The sequence below is a fragment of the Pleurodeles waltl genome, chromosome 7 (genome assembly GCF_031143425.1).
Source record: "Pleurodeles waltl isolate 20211129_DDA chromosome 7, aPleWal1.hap1.20221129, whole genome shotgun sequence".
NCBI lineage: Eukaryota > Metazoa > Chordata > Amphibia > Caudata > Salamandridae > Pleurodeles > Pleurodeles waltl.
This window is the reverse complement of record NC_090446.1, coordinates 1,474,461,742-1,474,483,965: the sequence shown is the minus strand read 5'-3', so window position 1 is coordinate 1,474,483,965 and position 22,224 is coordinate 1,474,461,742. Positions and strand designations below refer to the sequence as shown.

Genomic DNA, 22,224 nt, shown 5'->3' with positions numbered 1-22,224 from the left:
CCCAAAGTCCTCCTCTTAAACACACGGCTGCTGCAATTAAATGTGCAAACATGGAATACTGAGGCAGCGTAATCCTGAAGCCATCTTGGGGCTCTTCAATCCATTTACAGCCACTCCCTGCCCCTTCAGCTCACTCTGTTTTGTGTGTAGGTAGCATTTGATAGTGCCTAAACACGGATGGCATAATCAGTGGGAGCTAGGTTGAAACTAGAATGCTCTTTTCACATAGTAATTGGGAAGGTCTACAACCTAGGCTCAGGATCCAACCGTGTAGCTTGAGGTAAAAGACATTCAACACAGGTGATCTGTTTTCAACCATTTATGTTCCCATCTGCCTTCTTATTTTCTATTCCTTCCCCTTGGGACCCTCCTAATTACAGCATACTTTAAGTTGACATATGAGCTTACTTTGCCTTGTAGAACAAATTTCCACCATTTTATGGGATTGAAGATGCATTTCAAGACAATGAAATAATCTCGAACCACTCTAGAACCACTCACGTTTGAAATCCACTTACCATAGATGTTGACCAGGATATTGCTTTCTGCTGAGATCTTGTGCTTTGCTTCCACCTTCACAGTGTAGTTGCCACTGTCTGATTTCATTGCATTGACAATGCGGATGTTCCCCGGGTAGTTGATATGCAGTCGGTCTAGGTACGTTGAGTTGATCTGCAGCAGAGTGGAATTCACCACCCACGTGACCAGGTCAGCTGAATGCCTTCCCCATGTGATTTTAGTGATCTGTTCCGTCGGGGTGTACATGATAGGAATCAATATCACTCCACCCTCCATTATGTCTATTTGTTCTGGGGTGGACAGTTTGAAGGAATCAGCTGTGACAGAATACAAGAAGAAAGAAGCAACAATTTAGAGTCTTGAATCATCAAAGGGGTAGGAAACCAGTAGCAAACATGGGCCAAGGATGAAAGAACGGTAGGGGCACAAAGGGAACAGCTGACTGGTAAAAAATGTGATCTTGCAAAAAATCATCTTGCATAAATGGCAAATTGTTTGGCAATGTGAAAAGGTGCCCAACTGAGAAAAAAGAGCTTTGGTGGAGAAGAAACAAAAAATGAAAACAATGGCAAACAAAGAAAGCAGGCCCAGAAATTAGAGTAAGCTAGATCAACAGTGCAAGAATAAAAGATTAAAAGGAGTAAAGTAAAATAGAAATGGAAATTTTCTTCTTGAAAGAAGTAAAAGATAAATGCAAATAAGATGGTATGTGTATTAATGGTACGGTTATGGAGTGGCTTAAGCCACCAGGTTGCACTATATCGAGATTCTGTTTGCTAAGGTTCCCACTTTAATTTCTTGCACTTTGACTGTTCATTTTTTACAAAAATATATGAATATAGTATTTCAGTCATTTAGAGCTTGCAGGGCCATCTGACCAGACTGCCAAATCAATGGAGGACCTAGCTTCTGCTCCCCTGGTGGATGACTATCCATGCTTGGCATCTCAGGCAGGGAAATCTGGTACCTGGTGTAGGACATACTGGCAACATTATATAAACGTCCTTCTAATGTACTCCTCTTAGTAACATTTTGGACAAACTCTTTGTCTATCCATGTGCTCCTAAAGATCTAGAGGCCATGGACAATTTTGCACTGTTACTCCCAGAATACACATATGTCACTGGTGAAGTTTCGCACCGATATTTACACCACCTGAGAGTTGAAAAAAAACATATTCACTGATTATCCATTTCAAAAATAACATGGGTGCTCAAATGGTACTAAATTACATCAGCATTGGTGCATTCTTCATAATCCCAAAATTATGTTATAGTCCTTCCAATGTGACTTGTACAACAGTGAAATCTAGTGTGACGTCCTGGAAGAAGAGGTCCTCAAACAAACACCTAATTTCCTTTCACATATGCAGTGTGGTGTAGGAAGTATGTCTGAGTGTGAATCACGGACCACTTTTGACTCCTGAAGAACTCCGTAGAGCTGTGATATAAGTGTTAGAATGTGGGGATGTGAATGCAGGTTTAGAAAGTTAAATTTGTGGCTACACGCAGAAGAGTAAAGGCATTTAATACATAGCTCCACCTGTGGCGGTATCCAGGCAGGGGAAGATGCTCCAATATATAGGGAGTGAAATTGAAGTTTTATCACTGAGCCTTATCATTCCTTCTGTTAGTAGTATAAATAAATTTTTAGTCGGGTGGTAATGGATTATCTAACTCAATAGTTGCTCCCCCAAAAGGGTTTTGGAAGAAACATTTCTTTACAAAAAATTTCCCAGATAATTGTTTGTTAAAAGTGACTTTTTGTGGGAAGTTTTTCGTTACTGTTACCTTGAAGTTTAAATCTTAAAAGAATTGCAAACGTGTATTAAAAATCCTTCACTAAGTTTGCAGGAGAAAATCTTTTCATCTTTGCACACCCACCGAGCACACCGAAACATGAGGAAAGTGAATAGTTGGCAAGGGGCATGCAAGGGGCATGCACTGCAAACACTTTACAAGTATACTCTAAGTGCACTGTCTTGTGTCAAAAACCTCAGAGTACAGTAATTCCGAGAGCAGCTTCCGGCTAGCAGCACTTATCAAAACCTGAAGAAATAAGCGGCACATTAGTGTGGCAGGGGTAACCGTGGCTTTCTACAATTGAAAAGAAAACTCAGTAAATTGTGTATTTATTTTAGGGTCGAGCCTGCGTTGCATGAGCTCGCGCATGCGTATCGCAGCGAGACGCTTTAGTGTTTAGAAAAGGGCTCGGAGCCCTGTCAACATCACGTCAGTGTTTTTTATTGGTTCGTGGGCTTGCCTAACAAAATCTGCTTGCTTTCATTAGTCGAAGGCATGCATATGTCATGCCTTTTCCGGTGGCTAGCCCTCCTACAGCGCAGTGACCAAGTACAGAAAACATGCGAGGCTCGCTGTTTTCTATCGGGCTCGTGGACTTCTTTTTCTCTCATTTACGAGCGCGATCTCGCTTGGCAGAAGTCGAGCGCTTTACATAATTAATTTCACTTTTTCGGGTTATGTACATAAATGCACTTTTGCCCAATAGGTGAAAAGTCAGGTTAGGAGTTTACAACGCGATCAGCTCTAACATGAGCAAACGCGAGACCCGTTGCATTGCAAATGCTTGTTTAAATTGCCATTATTACAAGCGCAGGGCTAAATAATGATTCTTGCATAAAAAAGTTTACACAATTTAGGACTCGGGTGATAATAATCATACCATTGCAATGCTCCTTGAAAATTTCCAGCAGGTCTGAAACTAAAATTTATCAGGGGAAAGGCTCAGAAAAAAAACCCGTGGAATTCGGTGTGTTAAAAACAGATTCTGCATGGCAATCCTCATTTCCAAGTTGATCGCATTTTCTTGTTCTCATTCCTGCTTTACTCTGTTGCCTTTCTTTTATCTATTTTCTTCTTCTGTTGCCCTGTCTTTTGCCACTTTTTTTTCCCTTACCCATTTCTATACTTAGCCCTCGCCTATATCCTCGGTACCTGCCTGCCCCCTGACACTTGCCACCTGTAACGTTGAAACTGTGTCCACATACTAGTGTTCTCATTCATAATATGGAGCTCAACATATTGCGTGCCACCCTAAATGCCCTTCTTCTGTTTCAGGGGTACTACCCACCATTTTGTAGTTGCAGAACCTCATCTCCATGCCTCTGTCACTTCACAACCATAGCTCTTCCACTCTTATTAAATCAATGTTGTCTTTTCTTTAAAAAACATTCTATGGAGGTCTTCCTTCTGCCCCATTGCTTGCATTTCAGACCTCACCACTCCCTTCCTCCACTTCAGGATTCACTATCATCCATCCCACCTCTCTCAACCCCAGTTGTGAAATATTGCTGAACATCCAGCTGTCCACATCAAACTATCCAACAGACCAGGTATGGAGAAATAGGGTCTGTATTGTGCAATGCAATAGCTGTGGAAGAACAAAAACCAACCCTAGAAACCCTGAAAAAAGCTATCTTTTCAGGATCATCTTGTATCCTAGTATCATGGAATAATTTGCTTGCCTCTTTAACACCAAGAATGGTGATGCAAAATTCGCATTTACCTGATCCAAGTGTTGGCAACAGGTTGAGGTGTGCCAAAACACCATTACGTGGCAGAAAAGATTCAAAGCAAAAAGTGTATATATAGATAAATACATACCTATGGGTGGATAAAGCAGTGAGATTAGCTGACATATGCTAGCTGTGTTTTGTGAAATAGAACGTTTTGTTTATTTCTTAACATTACATTTGAGTAAAATTGAAGGAGAGGGGCTGAATTTCAATACCTTGGATGTCAGTTCTTTGTCAGTCAGAAAGTCCTAGTGTTTAATTAGTGCCAGCAGTTGCAGGTGGTGAAAACTCCCTCATATGTAGAGATTGGCACTTATTTCCCATCTAGCTAGGCTGAACCCTAGTTTTGAAGTAAAGAAGTAAATGGAAAAAAGAAGCTAAGACATCAGTGGCCAAGTGAGAAATAAGGAGAGTGTAATTGTGGAGTGGTGGAAGAAAGAGGCGTAAGGAGGAAGCAAGACTAAATAACTTCTTATAAATATCCTAAACATTAGTATCAGAGAGAAGCAGTGCTTAATTTGAGCTGGTGTTTTCCGGTGCAGGGCACTGGCACTTATTTTTGAGGGCAGGCAATTATTTTTCTGCCTCGATCATTTACTGCGAGCAAAAGGCACATATTGCAAAGTTCTATTCACTATTCTACTGGTGAAGACCTCCAGATTGCTGCAACTGTAGCGGAGATTTTAACACCCATAAGCATACCATTTACATGCAACTGTTAGACAATGGGGAGTGGTTGAAACATGGTAAATAACTTATCTTAGGTGTGAGGGGAAATAATTTTAACATAATTTAATTATTTAGACCTTTAAACTAAGTATATGTTTATTTGGTGTTGCAAAACTATAAAAATAATAATTGAATATTTTATTATTTAACAATAGTTAACTTATTTAAAAACAATAATTTATATTTGTAAACGTTCACTGCTAATTAAAACTAATTTACATTAAAACATGTCTTAATTAAAGTTACTAAATAATACATACAAATGAATATGTTCCTCCTATGTGTGAAAAGTTACTGATAGAAACTTAACACACATAAATTCAGTCTCAGACTTCTCTATCCACTGCACTGGTGGGGTAGAGACATGTAAGTCTACACTTAGGTGTAACTCTGCACTTGGAAATGATGAATAGCAAAGAATAGAGTTACACCTAAGTGCAATAATAAATAAATATGTGAGTTAATATACACGTGTTACTTTGTGACTAGACCATAGGTGTTCTGACATTGTCCTGATAATGGTCTCATGGACCAAGGACCCTGAAAACCGAAATGTTTGTGTCTATTTCCAATTTGGGAAACATTGAAAGTGCTCAGTTCACATACGTTTACAGCCTCTCTGTGGAACGATGCAGTAGATTTGAGGGGAATTCGAAAAACCTTTCTCACGGACTAAAATAATTCAGTAAGTGAACTTTTTATGATGGATATATGTGTTTGTCGGCTATTTGTAAACCCATGTTTACATTGCAGAAGTAGGAACATGTATTATGACTGATTAACTATTTTCATATGCAAAATGGAATGAACGGTATAATAAGTTAAAAACATAAATGTGTGACTATTACTTTAAAAACAGAAGTTGGTGGTCTACCTTAATACTCAATTAGAGGTTGGATTGCATGGATATCTACCTTGTGAGTGATTGAATATTATGTATGAAAAATTCGCTGATTGTTATATATCCAGCTCCTTCTGAGAATAAGGAGTTGCCCTAGTGGTGTTTGATTCTCATGAAAGTCTTGACACTCATGCCCCTGCACAGAATCTTTCCTCTGAGCTGCACCTCTTCATGGAAGAAGGGAGGTTGTGATGGGTTGTACAATAAGGTAGCAGGCAGGGATGCGTGGGTGGGTGGCTTGGGTGCAGATTCCACACAGGACCCCTCCGCCCAATACAGTATTACTAAGAGAAAGCTGCATGGGAGGGTGGGTTGATGTCAAGATGATTAGGAGGGCAGTAAGCAACTGTGGCCTGTACCGGGGAACTCAGTGACTTGTAGATGGATTACAGAGGTCCTGTTATAAGATGGTTGGCCATACCAATTCAGTCATACCAATTGTATCCTAAAGAAAAATGGTGACCATACATGACACTGCTTCAATAACCCCTGCACTTTTTCTGGCTCTGAAGTAGTGGCGTAGGGGATTATATGCGTATATAGTGTATTCTGCCTTTACAGCTGCCAAGCCTTAATAAGAAGGGTCTACCATCTCTACAGTCTCACATAAACTCATGTTGCAAAGTTATGTGAGAAGATAACTAGCTATTTTGGTTACAATGAATTGGAAAAATCAATCGATGTGGTGGCATCTGCCCCACAGAGCATGATCCAGCCCTAGCCGCAGTCTCCCTGCCAATGACACCTGCTGCACAATGGAACTGAGTTGTCAATAGTGACAGTAGTCAGGCGCCAGCAGCCACCACTCTTTCCACTGCTGTGCTCCAAGGGGAGAAGCTCAGCAGGTAGTCCAGATGGGCTCTCAGCCAGTGTTCCTAGCAGGAGGCCAAGGATGGAGATATCATGGCCTGGAAATGCAGGGGACGGGTAAGGGATGGTTGGGTATAGTTGTGGCTGCTCCCACCAGTGCAGTAATTATTTTCACAGAGCTGCCTAGTTCCTTCCTGTTAAAAACTACAAGGCCCAAAGGGCTTTGGGTGCTGTCAAGAAGTGACATAGGCCAAGACATCAAAGGGAATACAATATACATAAATGTCAAGGGATAATATAGCACATCACTGTTGGACCTGGCCCTTTTTGCAGGGTCATCCCCAAACTTTTTGCCTCCTTCCTCCTATTTTTCCTGACCTGTTTTTGTTGGTTTTAGGGCTCCTGGTACTTTACCACTGCTAACCAGTGCTAAAGTACATATGATCTCTGTGTAAATTGTACTGTTGATTGGTTTATCCACGATTGGACTATTTGATTTACTAGTAAATCCCTAGTAAAGTGCACTAGAGGTGCCCAGGGCCAGTAAATCAAATGCTACTAGTGGGCCTGCAGCACTGGTTGTACCACCCATATAGGTAGCCCTGTAATCATGTCTCAGACCTGCCACAGCAGTGTCTCTGTGTGCAGTTTTAAACTGTAAATTCGACTCGCAAGTGTACCCACTTGCCAGGCCTAACCCTTCCCTTTTCCTACATGTAAGACAACCCTAAGGTAGGCCCTAGGTAGCCCCATGGGCAGGGTGCAGTGTATGGTTAAGGTAGGACATATACTAATGTGCTTTATACGTCCTGACAGTTAAATACTGCCAAATTCGGTTTTAACTGTTGCAAGGCCTATGTCTCTCATACGTTAACCTCGGGCTGCCTTTAAACATGATTAAAGCGTAGATTCCCTTTGGGAGCAGATAGACATGTGGAGTTTTGGAACTCTGAACTCACAATTTAAAAATACTTCTTTTAGTTCTATGATTGTGGGTTTAAAAATGCCACTTTTAGAAAGTGGGCATTTTCTTGCTTACACCATTCTGTGACTCTGCCTGTTTGTGGATTCCCTGTCTGGGTCAGTTTGACAGTTGGGCTATTTGCACCTCTCTCTAGACAGTGACCAAATGCAGCTGGGGTGTAGCCTGCATATCCTGATGAGCCATCTGTGCTAGAGGGATTGGGAGGAGCGGTCACTCACACCTGAAAGGGCTGTGCCTGCCCTCACACAATGCAGTCTCCAACCCCCTGGTGTGTGTCTGGGGTCTGGCCTGGGCAAGGCAGGATTTCACAAACAAGTGAGACTTTCCTTTGAAGTAAGCCTACTTCAAAGGCCAAAATGGGTATAAGAAGAGCACCCAAAACCACAGACTTTAGACACTTCTAAGGTAGACACTCTACTTCATCAAGACACTTCCTGGAGAAGAGGACCTGAACCAGAACCTGCAACCTGGCAAGAAGAACTGCCTGGCTGCCTAAAGGACTCACCTGACATCTTTTCGGAGAAGGACTGCTGCCTTGCTGTTGCCCTGCTGCCTTGCTGCTCTCAGGCTGTGCTGAGAAGTGCTCTCCATGGGCTTGGATAGAGCTTGCCTCCTGTTCCCTGAATTCTCAGGACCAAAAAGACTTCACTCCTGCAACAGGACTCCTTGTGCAGTGAAAATTCGACACACAGCCTGCTATAAACTACGCACAGCCTGCATCGCAGTGAAAAATTCACTGCACACCGACCCGGAACGACGCAGCCCGACTTTGCAATGAGAAGATCGACGCAGCGCCAGCGTAGCGACCGGAACTTCGACACACGGCCCACTGGATCGACACACAGACGACCCGGAACGACACAGCCTGACTTCCAGAGAGGAATCAATGCAGCGCCTGCGGTGTGGGAGAAATTTCCACGCAACGCCCACTTGATCGACACAGCCCCTGTGACTTCACTCCGCAAGCTCAGGATTCCACGCATCATCCCTAGGGCGTTCAAAAACCCTGCATCCCGAAGAGGAACCAAGTCCGCGAGGTGGAAACCGACACAAAGTCTTCCCCTGCGTGAAAAATAACAACGCAAGTCTGTGTGCGAAGGAGCGAAACCGATGCACACCTCCCTGTTTTCCACACATCGCCTCCTCTGCAGTCCCTTGCGGAGATTTTGAACGCAAACCAGGTACTTTGTGCTTGCAAGAGACATTTATTTTTTAAAGAGACTAAAGACACTTTAAATCACTTTTATAGTGATATCTCAATGCATGCTTATTGCCTTTTGATCGTTTTGACCTGCATTTTATCAGATAAATATATATTTTTCTAAACTCTGTGTGGTGTATTTTTGTGGTGCTATACTGTGTTATTGCATGATTTATTGCACAAATACTTTACGCATTGCCTTCTAAGTTAAGCCTGACTGCTCAGTACCAAGCTACTAGAGGGTGGGCTCAGAATAATTTGGATTGTGTGTGTCTTACCCTGACTAGAGTGAGGGTACTTTCTTGGACAGGGGGTAACCTGACTGCCAACCAAAGACCCCATTTCTAACAATCACCTTTCTGATTGTTTCAGTCTCCTTTCTTTGCAGGAAGTGCCCATACAGCCTTACTCAAAGCAGCCATCTGTAGGGTTACTGTGTTGGAGGGGAACACAGACACTGTGACGGTGCAGCTGACATATATGAAGGCAGCAGAAGGGGGAACCATCACAATCCTCATTAGACAACAGCAAAGGTGAGTCTGGGCCTGAACACCTCATGTCACATAAGGAAGATCTCATTGCCTTTCTCGTTCAACATACACATGCCCCCTGCTTGAAATTCCTGCTATTCTCACCATTAAAAGACTGCACTACACAAGCCCTGCCAAAATGGAGAACAAATGTAAGCTAGGCACGTCCTTCTAAGCTGAAGTTAAAACATAAAATGAATAGAGTTTATATAATATTGGCCAGGAATTAGAAATGCCCTGCCTGCCTTTTAAAAAGAAGAACCCTATTCTCTGTTTCGGAACATGATTTTTTGTGGTTTCCTTCAAAACTGGACATCTTAATTTAGGGATATTTTACATGCAGTTTTAGCTATCACTGTTCTGTGTACGCTTGTAAGGTTTGAACCCTCATAGCAGTGTGACATATTTTCTACGAGTCCTGGCTGTGATGTGTCTCTTTGTTGTATGCAAAGAAAGCTAGCACCCTGAGATCACTCCTTAGTGTCACTTGTTGAACAATGGCCCTTTCTGAAGGATCACCCCAAACCTTTTGCCTTCCTTCTCCTCTTTTTCTGACATCGTTTTTGTTGATGTTAGGACTCTGGGCCCTTTACCACTGTAAACCAGTGCTAAAGTGCATGTGCTCTCTCCCTAAAACTTGGTAACATTGGCTCATATCCAATTGTAAGTACCTAGTAAAATGCACTACAGGTATCCAGGGCCTTAAATTAAATGCTACTAGTGGACCTGCAGCACTAATTGTGCCACCTACATAAGTAGCCCCTTTCCCACTTCTCAAGCCTGCCATTGCAAGGCCTGTGTGTGCAATTTCACTTCTACTTTATCTTGGCATTTAAAACGACTTGCTAAGCCTTAAATTCTCCTTTTCCTACATATAAGTCACCCCTAAAGTAAGCCCTAGATACCCCATAGGGCAGGGTGCTATGTAAGTAAAAGAAAGGACATGTACTTTTGTGTTTTACATGTCATGGTAGTGAAAAACTCACAAATTTGTTTTCTACTACTGTGAGGGCTGCTCCTCTCATACACTAAAATTAGAACTACCCTCATATACTTTTCTGATCTGTAAAGAGTAGCCCTGTCATGTTTATTATGGCCAGAATCGTAATAGAAAATCCTGCTTACTGATGAAGTTGGATTTAATATTACTATTTTAAAATTTCCACTTTCAGAAACTGGGCATTTCTCTGCACTGACTGCCATCTGTTCCTTGCAGCCTCTCTGCAATCCATGTCTGGTCTGTGATGGTTGACAACTCCCCTTTTGCATTCCACCCAGACAGCCATAAAGACAGGACACTCAGTCACATCTGCATTCATCTGCATACTGAATGGGTCTCTCTGGGCCGGAAGGATGGAGGGGCTCTCTGTTACACTTCAAAGGTCAGTGGCCTGTCCTCACACAAAGGACTGGTAACACCCCACAAGGATCCTGGCATAGAGAACTGGGCTGAAAGGGGGACTTATGCACTTCAAAGCCACTCTTTGAAGTTTCCCCCACTTCAAATGCACTTTTGGGTATGTATACTGGGTCTCTGACCCCACCAAATCAGACACTTTGGGATCTACTCCTGAACTCTGTCAGAGGAACTGCCTGGCTGCCCAAAGGACTCATCTGGGCTGCTTTGTTGAGAAGGACTGCTGCCCTGATTGTTGCTCTGCTGCCTGCTGGCCTCTGACTTTGCTGGAAGGACCCTGCCTTCCCCAAATGTGCTCTCCAAGAACCTGGACTGAGCTTGCCTCCTGTTCTGAAGTATCAGGACCAACAAAGACTTCATCTACTAGCTTTTAGCTAGTTCAGCGACTCCAGCACCAGCGCCACTGCCCGACGCCACACCACTGCCCTCTCTGTGGTCCTCACTGCACACATCGGCCGCGGCTTTACATCACAGCGACACTGCTGATGTCCCTCAGTGTGATCGAGACACTGTGAAGTGAACACATCATGTCTTAACCCACTGGATCCATCTACCCCACCAGGTCATAAGGAACTAACACCGCACCAACTCCCTCTGCAACCGGACGGAACCAATGCCTCGCCTCCCCTGCCTCGCAGTACAAAACTGACGCCTCACTTCCCTGGATGCCAGAAGGGACTGACGCCACAGCAGCTCAAGTGATGCATCACCTCCATGACTTCGTACAACATCTTTGTTACTTTGTTTTCAAGGATACTGTGCCTGAGGGTCTGTGCAACTTTGTGACTGGCATCTGTGGCATCGGACTATTGGGAATGACTTAGTCAACAATACCGTGATAGCCTCAATTGGGGCTATTGTGTTTCTAAACACTTTAGTGGGATTTAATTGTTAAAAATTCATAACTTTGCTTGTGTACATTAGATCTTCATCATTTTTACCTTATTGTATTTAGATACATATTATCTATTTTTCTAAACCTGTGTGGTGCATTTTTGTCGTGTTTTCATTGTGTTACTCTATGAGTTATTGCACTAATACTTTACACATTGCCTTCTACGTTAAGCCTTCTCCTCTATGTCAAGCTACTAGAGGGTGAGCATAGGATAATTTGTGTTGTGTTGTGACTTACCCTGACTAGGATTGTGGTCCCGGCTTGGGCAAGGGTGCATACTTCTGCCAACTAGAGACCCAATTTCTAACAGTTGTGTTTGCTTTTCAGTAGTGAAATGGTGTTCACCAATCTTCACTAACATGCATCATAGGTAAACAAGAACAAAGGTGGAAGCCAACAACAGTTATAGGGCAGATTCAGCGAACTGCTTCCATCATCAATGCATGAAGGGCTCTTTGTAAGAGTGAAAAGTTGTCTGCAGATTGTTTTTTTATTTGGGCCATGGAATGCACTTATCCCATCACCATGCCCATCCATTCACCACAACCATTCAACAACATAAATCCATTCACACATCTATCAAAACATCTGGGTTGGTGGATGCCGTTCCACATGTGTGCCTGTATGTGAGTTGTGTTTGCATAGCTCTCTTTGTATTGTGCTGTTTTCATTTCTGACTCTGAGTCTGATATCTGCTTGTGCTTCATAACATATGGTACAACAACATGTATCATAACAAAGCACACATACAGCTAAAATTAACTAGATCTGACTTTGTCAATATTTGTTCTTTTTGATGAATCTTTTGGGTTACATGCTTTGTTGCTGAATATTTCTAGTCTTGTAATTATGGATGAACTTTCTGTAATGTCAATCTTTGATCTCCCTACCATGTCTCCCTCCCCTGTCTTTACATACTTTTGTCTAATAATACAGAGGCTGTCAAGGCTGTTGAGGAGGGCTGTGGAGTTATTGTATAGCCATTTTAGTCATGTTTTTTTAGACACGTTATTTTAGCAACTGGGCCTTTAGTCAGCTTCATTTTATTATTTTAGTATAGGCCACATTTGCAGTGCTGTTTTATTTTCTTTATATAGTTGTTCTTTCTCTTGGGAAAGCATTGCGTTTATAGCAAGACATTCTTTTCACTTTGTGATTTCCTCAAGGCTGCACCGAGATAGAGTTACCTGCAAAGTGGTATACTGCATCTCTGACATTCACAGAAACATACACAGTCTTACATGAGGACATCTTTTCAGAACATCAGCTATTTCATTGTAAAAACATTTCCCTGTCCCACACACGTTAGAGGGAGATTTCAGCCAGACGACCACAACTGCATGCTGATTGCCTGCACTACAGCTGCTTGCTTAGACTACCGGACCCCTGGCCTACATGGGGATGGTGTCTTTCTAGATAACAGGCTTCCTTGCTTAGGTATGGGGGATGATTTCTTCCCAGGGGGGAAACCTGAAGGGCAGATTAGGGCATATTGCACTGTGCTCTAACATAGCTTACGTAGGAACCACATTTATTATGCATAGTAACAGTATGGTGGGACTTTTCCTGTATTTCACTCTTCTTGTCACCATTTTGCTTCTATCGTGTTTTATCAGCCTAGTTATTTCAAGTCATGCCATTTTATCTAAGATGCAGCTAATTTAATAAACCTTATTGAACCATTCTCTGCCTCTGTTTGTCTTTGCATGTGTGAGACTAATGTAACTGAGATCTGATCCACGCCGATTTCCCTGAAAAGTCATTTCTGTCATGCGCCCGGCTGCCACAAATCACCCGTTATTGGGAGAGGTGAGGCGGTTCTACTAAGCCGTAAAACTGGATTGGGCTGACAGTTGTCACATGGTGTGGGATTGGACTCAGTTCACCACAATTCAGGTGATTCTGCCACCTGAATCAAGCAGTCTCATTAGGATAATCGAGCCTATGTGACAGAGTTGGGGTCTGGGGTGTCTTCCAGGTAGAAATTGAGCCCCCCGAGAAGGATGTAGTTGGTTAATCTGATGGTGAGGGGAGCGATGAAATCTGCAATGTGGTTGCAGAGTTTCACTTGGGGGCCCACGGGACAGTAGGCGAAGGTTACCTTCAGGGTGGCGTTGTAGTCCTTTCCTATTCTGAAGTGGAAGTGCTCCATGAGGTTGGTGTCCGAGTCCATAGAGATGGTGCAGTTCTAGATGATCAGAAGTCCTCCTCCTGGTTTGTAGGTTTGGTCCTGATGTATTATTCTGTAGGCAGGCAGGATGGCTTCAGCGATGTCTGGGTTGGAGGCTGTGTTGAGTCATGTTTCGCTCAGGAAAAGGTCAGGTGTGTTGCTGTTGAGGTCCCAGATTTTGGTGGAGTGTTTCTCGAGGGATCAGATTTAAGGAGCATGACAGACAGCTGATGTGGGGTGGTGGCGTGTGTCAGTTGTTTGAAGGTAGTGGTGTCAGCGTCTGAGGTGTCAGAGGTGAAGTCGCAATGGGTGCAGGAGAAAAGTCCTACTGTGGTGCTGGTGGATACATTGCAGCAGTGTGCTTGCCGGTGTGTATTGTTGGGTCCCAGTGGATGGTGAAGGAGCAGTGGCAGAATTCAGTGACTCAAGTGGTGGTTGTGGCTGTAGTTTTGGTGTTGCTTTAGATGCTTGTGGGGCCAGGGTTCATAGCACTGGGTGCGGTCCAGGCACAGACGGATACAGACTGGCTTGCATTTGACGTGCCTTCAGTGCACCAGAGGCGTTCCCTCTACGTGCATCTGCTGCATGGTCACACTGCAGCCTGCATTAAGTAGGTCCTTGGGTGGGCAGGCTCTTGTTGATGGGAAGAACGGTGAGTGGGAATACCTGGGTGAGAAAACCCAGGCAGCAGTGGTGTCACTTGGTCAAACAGCAGTAACTGTATCAGGCTGGAACAAGCAGGGACTGGAGTCCAAAGGCAAGTGACAGGCAGACTAGGTGCCCAGGTGCCTACTATTGTGGTTTCCCTGCAGCCTGTATTAAGTAGGTCCTGGGGTGGGTGGGGCTTCTGTTGGCAGCAAGAACACTGAGCGGGAAATCCAAGGCAGGAAAATCCAGACAGCGTCAGTGTCACTTGGTCAATGGTGGCAACTGGATCAAGCAAGAACAGGAACTAGAGGCCAAAGGCAAGTGGCAGGCTAGGTACCTACTTACCCAACACATCCAAGAACCAACCCACAGAGCAGGCCACACTCTCAATTCTATTTTCCCCTTCAACAACGGGAACACCACTTCCTACATGACCTTTCTCACATGGTCCAACCACATCATATATTTCAAGATACCCACCCACCAAGCCACCCCACCAAAAAAAAACAAAGCACTATCAAGACACTGAAGCAAAATATCTAAAGAAAACTGGACCAAGAAACTACAGGAATGTCCACCCAACCACCTTGTGAACCTTGATGCATACATCAATCTCTTCACTAAATGGCTCACAAGACTGCGCCAACCGCTCCACTCCCATCAGAAACACTCCACTTCAACCAACTTGAGAGAAAATGGAGACTTGAAAAAACACAATCGCAAGATCCACATACAAAACCACCCTCAACTGCTACCACCACCTATGAGACACAAAGAAAAAGGCCCTAACTCTCATACTCAAAGTCAACCCCAACAACACCAAAGAATTCTTCACCATCATCAAGGAGTTTTCCAAACTGCAGCTGCCAACAACATCATCCCATTCCAAGCACTTTGCAAAGACCATTCAAACTTCTTCGAACAGAAGATTGCTATGATCTACCGCACATTCAACCCACAGCATTCCAATATGAATGCCCAGCAGGGCACCACCCTCATTGCCAGACAGAAGCTAAGAAACTAGGGCCCATATTAATACTTTTTTAGCGCTGCATTTGCGTCATTTTATGACACAAAAGCGGCGCAAACTTGCAAAATACAATATTTTGTACGTTTGCCCAGTTTTTGCGTCAAAAGCGCTAAAAAAGTATAAATATGGGCCTAGGAGTCCTAATTGAAGTAATACACCACTACCCTAATGAATACCATCCACTCAGGAGCCCCCTCAGACATATGCCCCCACTTCATATACAACCTTGGAAGAACCATTATCTCCCATGTGCTCACTGCTATCAGAAACACCTACATAACCACCAACACCTTCCATCTTGCTGCAAAAATGCAGAAGTCAATGCCCTATTAAAGAAACAGTGGACCCCAACAACCTCAGTAGCTTAAGACCCATCTGGCTCCTGCCTTTTCCAGCTAAAATTATAGAGAAAGCCATCAATAACCAACTGGCAGAAAACCTAGAACTCCATCAACTCCTAGACAGCTCTCAATCTGGCTTTCATATCAACCACAGCACAGAAACAGCCTTCATTGCAGCCACCGATGACATCAGAAGCATCCTCGACCGAGGAGAAATGGGCGTACTCATCCACCTTGACCTCTCTGCAGCTTTTGATTTGGTCCCCCACTACTCACTCATCAGAAAACTTCAGCACTTGGGTATGTGTGGACTGGTCCTCAAATTGATAAGCTCCTTTCTCACAGACAGAACTCAAGGAGTTAGACTTCCCCCTATACCATCTGCGGAGTCCCTCAGGGCTCATCGCTCAGCTGAACACTTTTCAACATCTTCATGACGGCCCTTGTTGACATCACCACAACCCACAGCATCAAAACAGTATTCTACACCAATAGCTCATCCTCTCCCTTACCGACTCAACCAGCACCGCCAAAACAAAGTTCATCAACTTCATGAGCAATGTCCCTGCTTAGATGAAAAACACCTGCCTCTAGCTCAACACAAACAAAAACAGTCTTTATCTTCAGCAACAACCACTCCCTGTCTGACATCTCTTTGCTGCCCTCCAAACTAGGCCTGCCACCCATGCCTGCGGACCATGCCAAGAAACTCAGGATCATCCTGGACACCAACCTCTGCATGTGTAGACAGATCAACGCTGTTGCTTCATCATGCTTCCACATCCTGAAAATGCTACAAAAGATTTTCAAGTGGATCCCACTTAACACCAGATGAACAGTCACCCAGGCTTTTATCACATGTAGACTCGACTATGGAAATGGCCTCTACTTTGGGTTCCCAGCCCATGTTCTTCACTGATCACCCTACTACCCAGGACACTGCTACCAGACTCATCCTGAACATCCTGCAAAATAACCATATCTCTCCACACCTCAACACTCTCCACTGGCTGCGAGTCCAAGAAAGATGTAAGTTCAAACTACTCACCCATACATAGAAAGGCCCTCATTATAACTTTGGCAGTAATAACTGCCTACCGCCGTGGCGGCGGCCTCCAACATGCCACTGCAGCGGCGACCATCTGTCCGCCAGATTATGAGCACTACCTGACTTCCGCCACAATAAGGGCGGAAATCTGGCAGTGTTAATGCTGGCAGACGATGGTGATCTGGCGCTGCTAACAACAGCCCCGCCCCACCAGTAGGAAGCCGCCAGCCGTATTTTGACCTGAAATACGTCCTGGCGGTGTTCTGCTGGGGGGGCGATACTGGTGGTAGCAGCACCCCTACTCGTTCCCTACTGGATGACCTCCTCGTCGGACAAGGTAAGTCGGCCGTCTGACAGGATGGGGGGGTGGGAGGGAGGCTAGGGGGTGTATGTGTGTGTGTGTATCTGAGTGTGTGAGTGCATGTGTGAAGGCGCCTGTGTGCTTTGTGTTATATGCGTGGTTGTATGCATGTGAGTGAATGTGTGTAAGAATGGTGAAGTGAGTGCATGTCTGCATTTCAGTGTGTTTGTGTGTAAGAATGTGTGTGAGTATGTCTGGACGAATGCGTATGTGAATGCGTGATTTCCAGTGAATGTGTGAATGCGTGTATGCCAGTGAACATGTGAATGTGTATATGCCAGTGAATGAGTGAATGCATTTCTGCCAGTGTACGTGATTAGGTGTATGTGTGGTGCATCTGGGTGTCTGTGTGTGTGTATGCGGGGAGGGGGGCTGTGGTGTGAGGGGCGCTGTGACTGTAGTGGGGGTGGAGGGAGGGGGTGATGTGTGCGTGTGTGGCTGTGGCGGGTGGGGCAGGTGTGTGGTGGGTGCTTGTCTGCGTGAGCTTGAATGGCTGTCATGTGTGTGTGCATTTATGGGGGGTTGGGGGATTAGTGTGTGTATCGGAGGGGGTAGGTGTGTGTGTTTGACTCAGGGGAGTGGGGGGTTAGTGTGTGTATTGGAGGGGGGGTGTTTGACTTGGGAGGTGGGGGGTTAGTGTGTGTATTAGAGGGGGTGGGGGGTTTAGATGGGGGGGGTCAGGTGATTGTTGGGGCGGTGGGGGAGCCGCCTATAAGTGACAGGGAAGTAATTCCCTGTCACTTGTAGGGCCTACCGCCATGGTTTTCGTGGCTTTGCTAATGCCATGGATACCATTGTGGTATGCCGGCTCATAATGCCACCGGCGGTAATCTGTGGGCCGCTGGGTCGGACAGAAACATCTCCGGCCCTCTGGCTCATACTGCCATGGCGGTATGAGCTGAGATGTGGAGGGTTGGCTGTGCTCATAATGTGGCGGTATGCACCCTGTCATATTGAGGCCCTAAGTTCTTCACAACACCAGTCCAGTGTACCACAACCACCGCCTCAGCTTCTACCAAGCCACCAGATACCTGCGTCCCAGGCAACGACACCCCTCCTTCACATCAAGATGATAAGAAGCAGAGAGCACTTCTCTTACATCACAGCCAAGACCTGGAACAATCTCCCACTACACCTCTCAACTGCTCCCTCCCTCATGTACTTCCGAAGGAACCTCATGTTATGGCTCTTTCAGAGGAAATAGTCATGATCTCCTCCCCCAACCTCAGGCCTGCCCTACTAAGCACCTGGATATGCTCATGGGTGATTAGCTGTGCTCTACAAATCCACGTAACATAACATTAGTGCTCCCTGCACCCTTCCTCCACTTGTTTGTCCTCTTGCTGCTGCGCCATTACTTCTATTTCTCAATTTTATGTCTGACTACAGACCACATTTGCTGTCTAGATGTCATGTTTATAAATTATCTTAAAAAGTATTAGAAAAAGGTCAGACAGAGGAGGGTCTTTCAGTCAGCTTGCGTCATTCATTCGCAGCCTTAATATTTTAATGCTTTGCCATTGTTTGGATGGACTGTCCATCAAGCCCATTACATTTTGAAGATTGCTACACAGCTCATTAAAGTTCCCATCAAGTGTTGGTGCTGGAGATCAAAGAACTGTATGCTAGAGGGCAGTTGTAACATGATGTGTAGCTTCTAAGTGAGAGCCAGTGCGTGTCCTTCATTGTATTTACTTTTCTAATCAGATGACATTTTGATTACTAATTTATTTAGGGAGTGAGTGTTGGTTGGCCAAATAAGCTTGTCAGGAAGCCAAAGAACTTATCAGTGATCACCCATGCACATTCATTTGTTTTACTTTGCTGTAATACCATGTTGTTGGGTTTACAGCTTTTGTTGTTCGCAACGTAAAGGCACATGTGCATAAAGGTTTTGCAAGTGAAAATAAAATATCTTTCTCAAAAGGATCTTATGTGCAATGTTTTGCCTTGTATGGCTTTTACGTTCCACACTTGCAGTACAATCTTCCCTTCTGACTCCTTATCTTCACTCTCCTCTTTGAGGATAAAGCTAAACTATGTTGGTGAAATATGTTCAGCAAAGAGGCCCTTCTTTCAAACTCTGTAATGTTGCATCCTAAGATGCTGTATTTTTTATAGGACAACTTGGGCAACTCTCACAAAGTCGCCTGACTATTTCCAAACATTTGTCGTAACAAAAAAAAGTTTCTATTGCCCAATAATTGTGTTCACATTGTCCCCTTGGCCTATTATTCATTTTTTTTCTGGCACCTCCCTCCCTTCTACTGAAGTATGCAAAAAGGTATTGGATGGAATGCTTGAACTAATCTCAGCCACTGATATTTTCTCAACCCAGTCTATGGTTGTTTTGCACAGCATACCATCTCAGTTTGGACCCAGCCAAATGCAAATCAGTCTTGACCCTGCTCCAACAGGAACTCTCCTGCTTGAACTGCCAGGCCAGGTCCTCCCTGAACCAGAACACAATGAACACAGGACCAATACCTGCCCTTCCTAATCATCTCTGCTTATTAAGCCCTTGCCTCCTTATTGTTACACAGGTTTCCCTTGCATCTGCCCGCTACAATATCTGGCCTGGTTATTTGTCTTTGCTTTGTCTCTCCTTTCTGTTTAGACCATGAAATGAGTAAAAAACACTATTGCATCTCTTTCTATGTATATCCACACCATGCTTTCATTTTTTTAATGTAAGGCATTTTGTTGTTTATTTTTCGACACCTGACCTGGAATTCAATACTGGTCTAGTACTATTTGTAGGAAACTTGTAAGATGTTTGCATGTCAGCATTTAGATCAATTTGCCAAATCAGAGATTCAACAGTCTGGGGCCATCAGAGTTGCTTTAATTCAACACATCATGCAGAGCTGCCAATACACCCACATCTACAAATTGGCACCAGTGAACCCGCCAATTTATCTTTCCCCCCCGGTTTACCTTGAATAACTAGACTTGTTTTCTCCAGGAGTCTTTGTGCTCTGGTTCTTCAAGAAGCTGAGGCCATGGGAAGAAGATGACGGGGAAAGGGGGCCCACACTCTGAAGGAGGTGGATGTTTCATGGTGCTGTAGATGGAAAGATGAGATGCGGCCGGGGGATGGAAAGGAGAGAGGTGTATGATGAGGGAAAGAAGACCGAAGAAGGAACAGAATAGATGACTGTAGTGTTGGGGGCCCTAGGCCCTCATGCTACTGAAATAAGTGACACAGACATAATGGTAGGGGGACTGGTAACTGGCCAAGTACACGTGCACCCTGCCCTATTTATTAGCAGGATCATCTGACTGGTGACACCTGTGATGGATGGGTGTGAGGTGAGTGTGGGAGCCAGCCCTCAGTAGAGTGGCTGGTGGAAACACTAGAATGTGTCCAGAAGGACACTATATCCCTCCCAAACTTTATTGAAAAACAAACAACCAAGTCCAACCTGTTGGAGAGAAAACATAAACACTAAAACAATCACTGAGTCTCTCCAGGAAGTCCGCCGGACAGGATGCATGGAACAGGTACAGCTGGGGGTGCCCGGTATTACGGCATGACTCTGTCACTTAACCAGGCTGCTCTGGACATGAATGGCAATGTTGATGAAGTCCGGATACCTCAATTGCCTGTCCCAAACATTACCATTCACTTGGGACTGTCAGTCCTGTCCCGCCTGGGCTCACGGCGTTGGAGTCTGTTTACAAAGTTCGATGCAGGTGCATCAGGAGCAGTAGGGAGTCCACTTAAAGGATCTCTGGGAAGGCGTTCAGGCTCCATGGGTGGCAAACCTTCAAAGACTGAGAATGACCTGGATAAAAAGGCGTTGTCCTTGAAGGCCTTGGGTTCTCCTAATGTCCGCTGGTAGAGCAGCTTCAGGCTTCCCTCTCGTGCCACAACTCCATCCGACAGAAGTCTCCTCAAGGCCCTTTGGCGGGCTGCCACAGGACCATGTGGACTGGGCCAGGCCAAGCGGAGCCATCGCTGATGAACTGCCAACTGGACCACATCCAAGTCGCGCTTAGAGCTACAAGGGTGGTTGTCACAGGGTTTGCGTTCTCTGGCTGTCAGGACTCAGGTGCTCTGACCTTCGTGCAATAGTCTTTGGGTAACCAGTCTCAGTTCGTGATCTCATTGCTTCCCGGTGCCTGTCGTGGAGCTGCTTCAGACACATCTCTCTTCGCGGGATTCCTCTGAATTCCCTTGAGGCCCTTGCCCATGGATTGCCATGGGAACGCGTGGGCTATGCAGCCCATTGGTAGGCCGCGCCAAGGGGATCGCTGCGGAACTCCTAACAGGGCCACATCCAGCCTTGTGCAACCCTGAAGGTGGATGATCCAAATGGTTGAGTATGCTCTCTTCAGCAGGTGTCTGGTTTACAGGGGCTCACAGCAGGTTTCTGGGTGGTCAGCCTCCCACGGTGCCAGGGATGCATTGTGAACTTCTGGTCTTGTTGCTGACTTTGGCTCTACTCTGATGGTGCTGTGCTCCTTAGGTGGTTTGGTTGATGTACATTGTAAGGATGACGATCTTACCAAATAGTAGTTAGATCAACAGGTGGCGGAGCCGTTCTTGGAGAAGGGACTTCGTGGCCACATGCAGTTCTTGCATGGCTTGCGTGGCTTGTGCAGTTGGCAGCAGGGATGCCATTGATGTCAAGCAGACGGTGACAGGTGGCAGGACAGTTATACTGAGAAGTGCAGGGCCTGAACACAGTTTGCGCATGCTGGTGGTTTACAGTTGGTTCACCCACAGAGCTGTCTCCAGTGACGTCTGCTTACCCCGGTGGCTGGCTTGTGGTGATGGATGCCCTCTCCTATGCTGAGATGAGTCCTCAGCCCTGTCACTCATCTCCCTTTCTCTTGCGCATCTGTGGTGTTCCTAATCTTCTGTTTGACAGGTCTGTCACACCCTTTCTTCTTTGGTTCTTCATGTCATGGTGTCGTGCCACATTTCTCTCTCTTCTCCTTTCTTGATGTGGCGTTGCACCATGGGTCGTATGTTGCACCACATGGACCGTTCGCTGGTCATGTGTTACACCTCAGCCGGTGCACTGTCTTCTGTTGCGGCCTCTCACAGGTTTAGTCCTGTCAGTAGGACTTGATCCTTTCACCCTTCAGAACTCTT

The 22,224-nt window shown here is 45.0% G+C and overlaps 1 protein-coding gene across 1 annotated transcript in view; it reads right to left on the bottom strand.

Annotated features, from left to right (window-relative positions):
- LOC138246527 (uncharacterized) overlaps window positions 1–22,224 on the bottom strand; it is a 601,223-nt gene that overhangs the window by 174,823 nt on the left and 404,176 nt on the right. Inside the window, exon 13 of the mRNA XM_069201183.1 lies at window positions 519–836. Coding sequence (XP_069057284.1) covers window positions 519–836 — 318 coding nt within the window. The remainder of the gene's footprint in view (window positions 1–518; window positions 837–22,224) is intronic.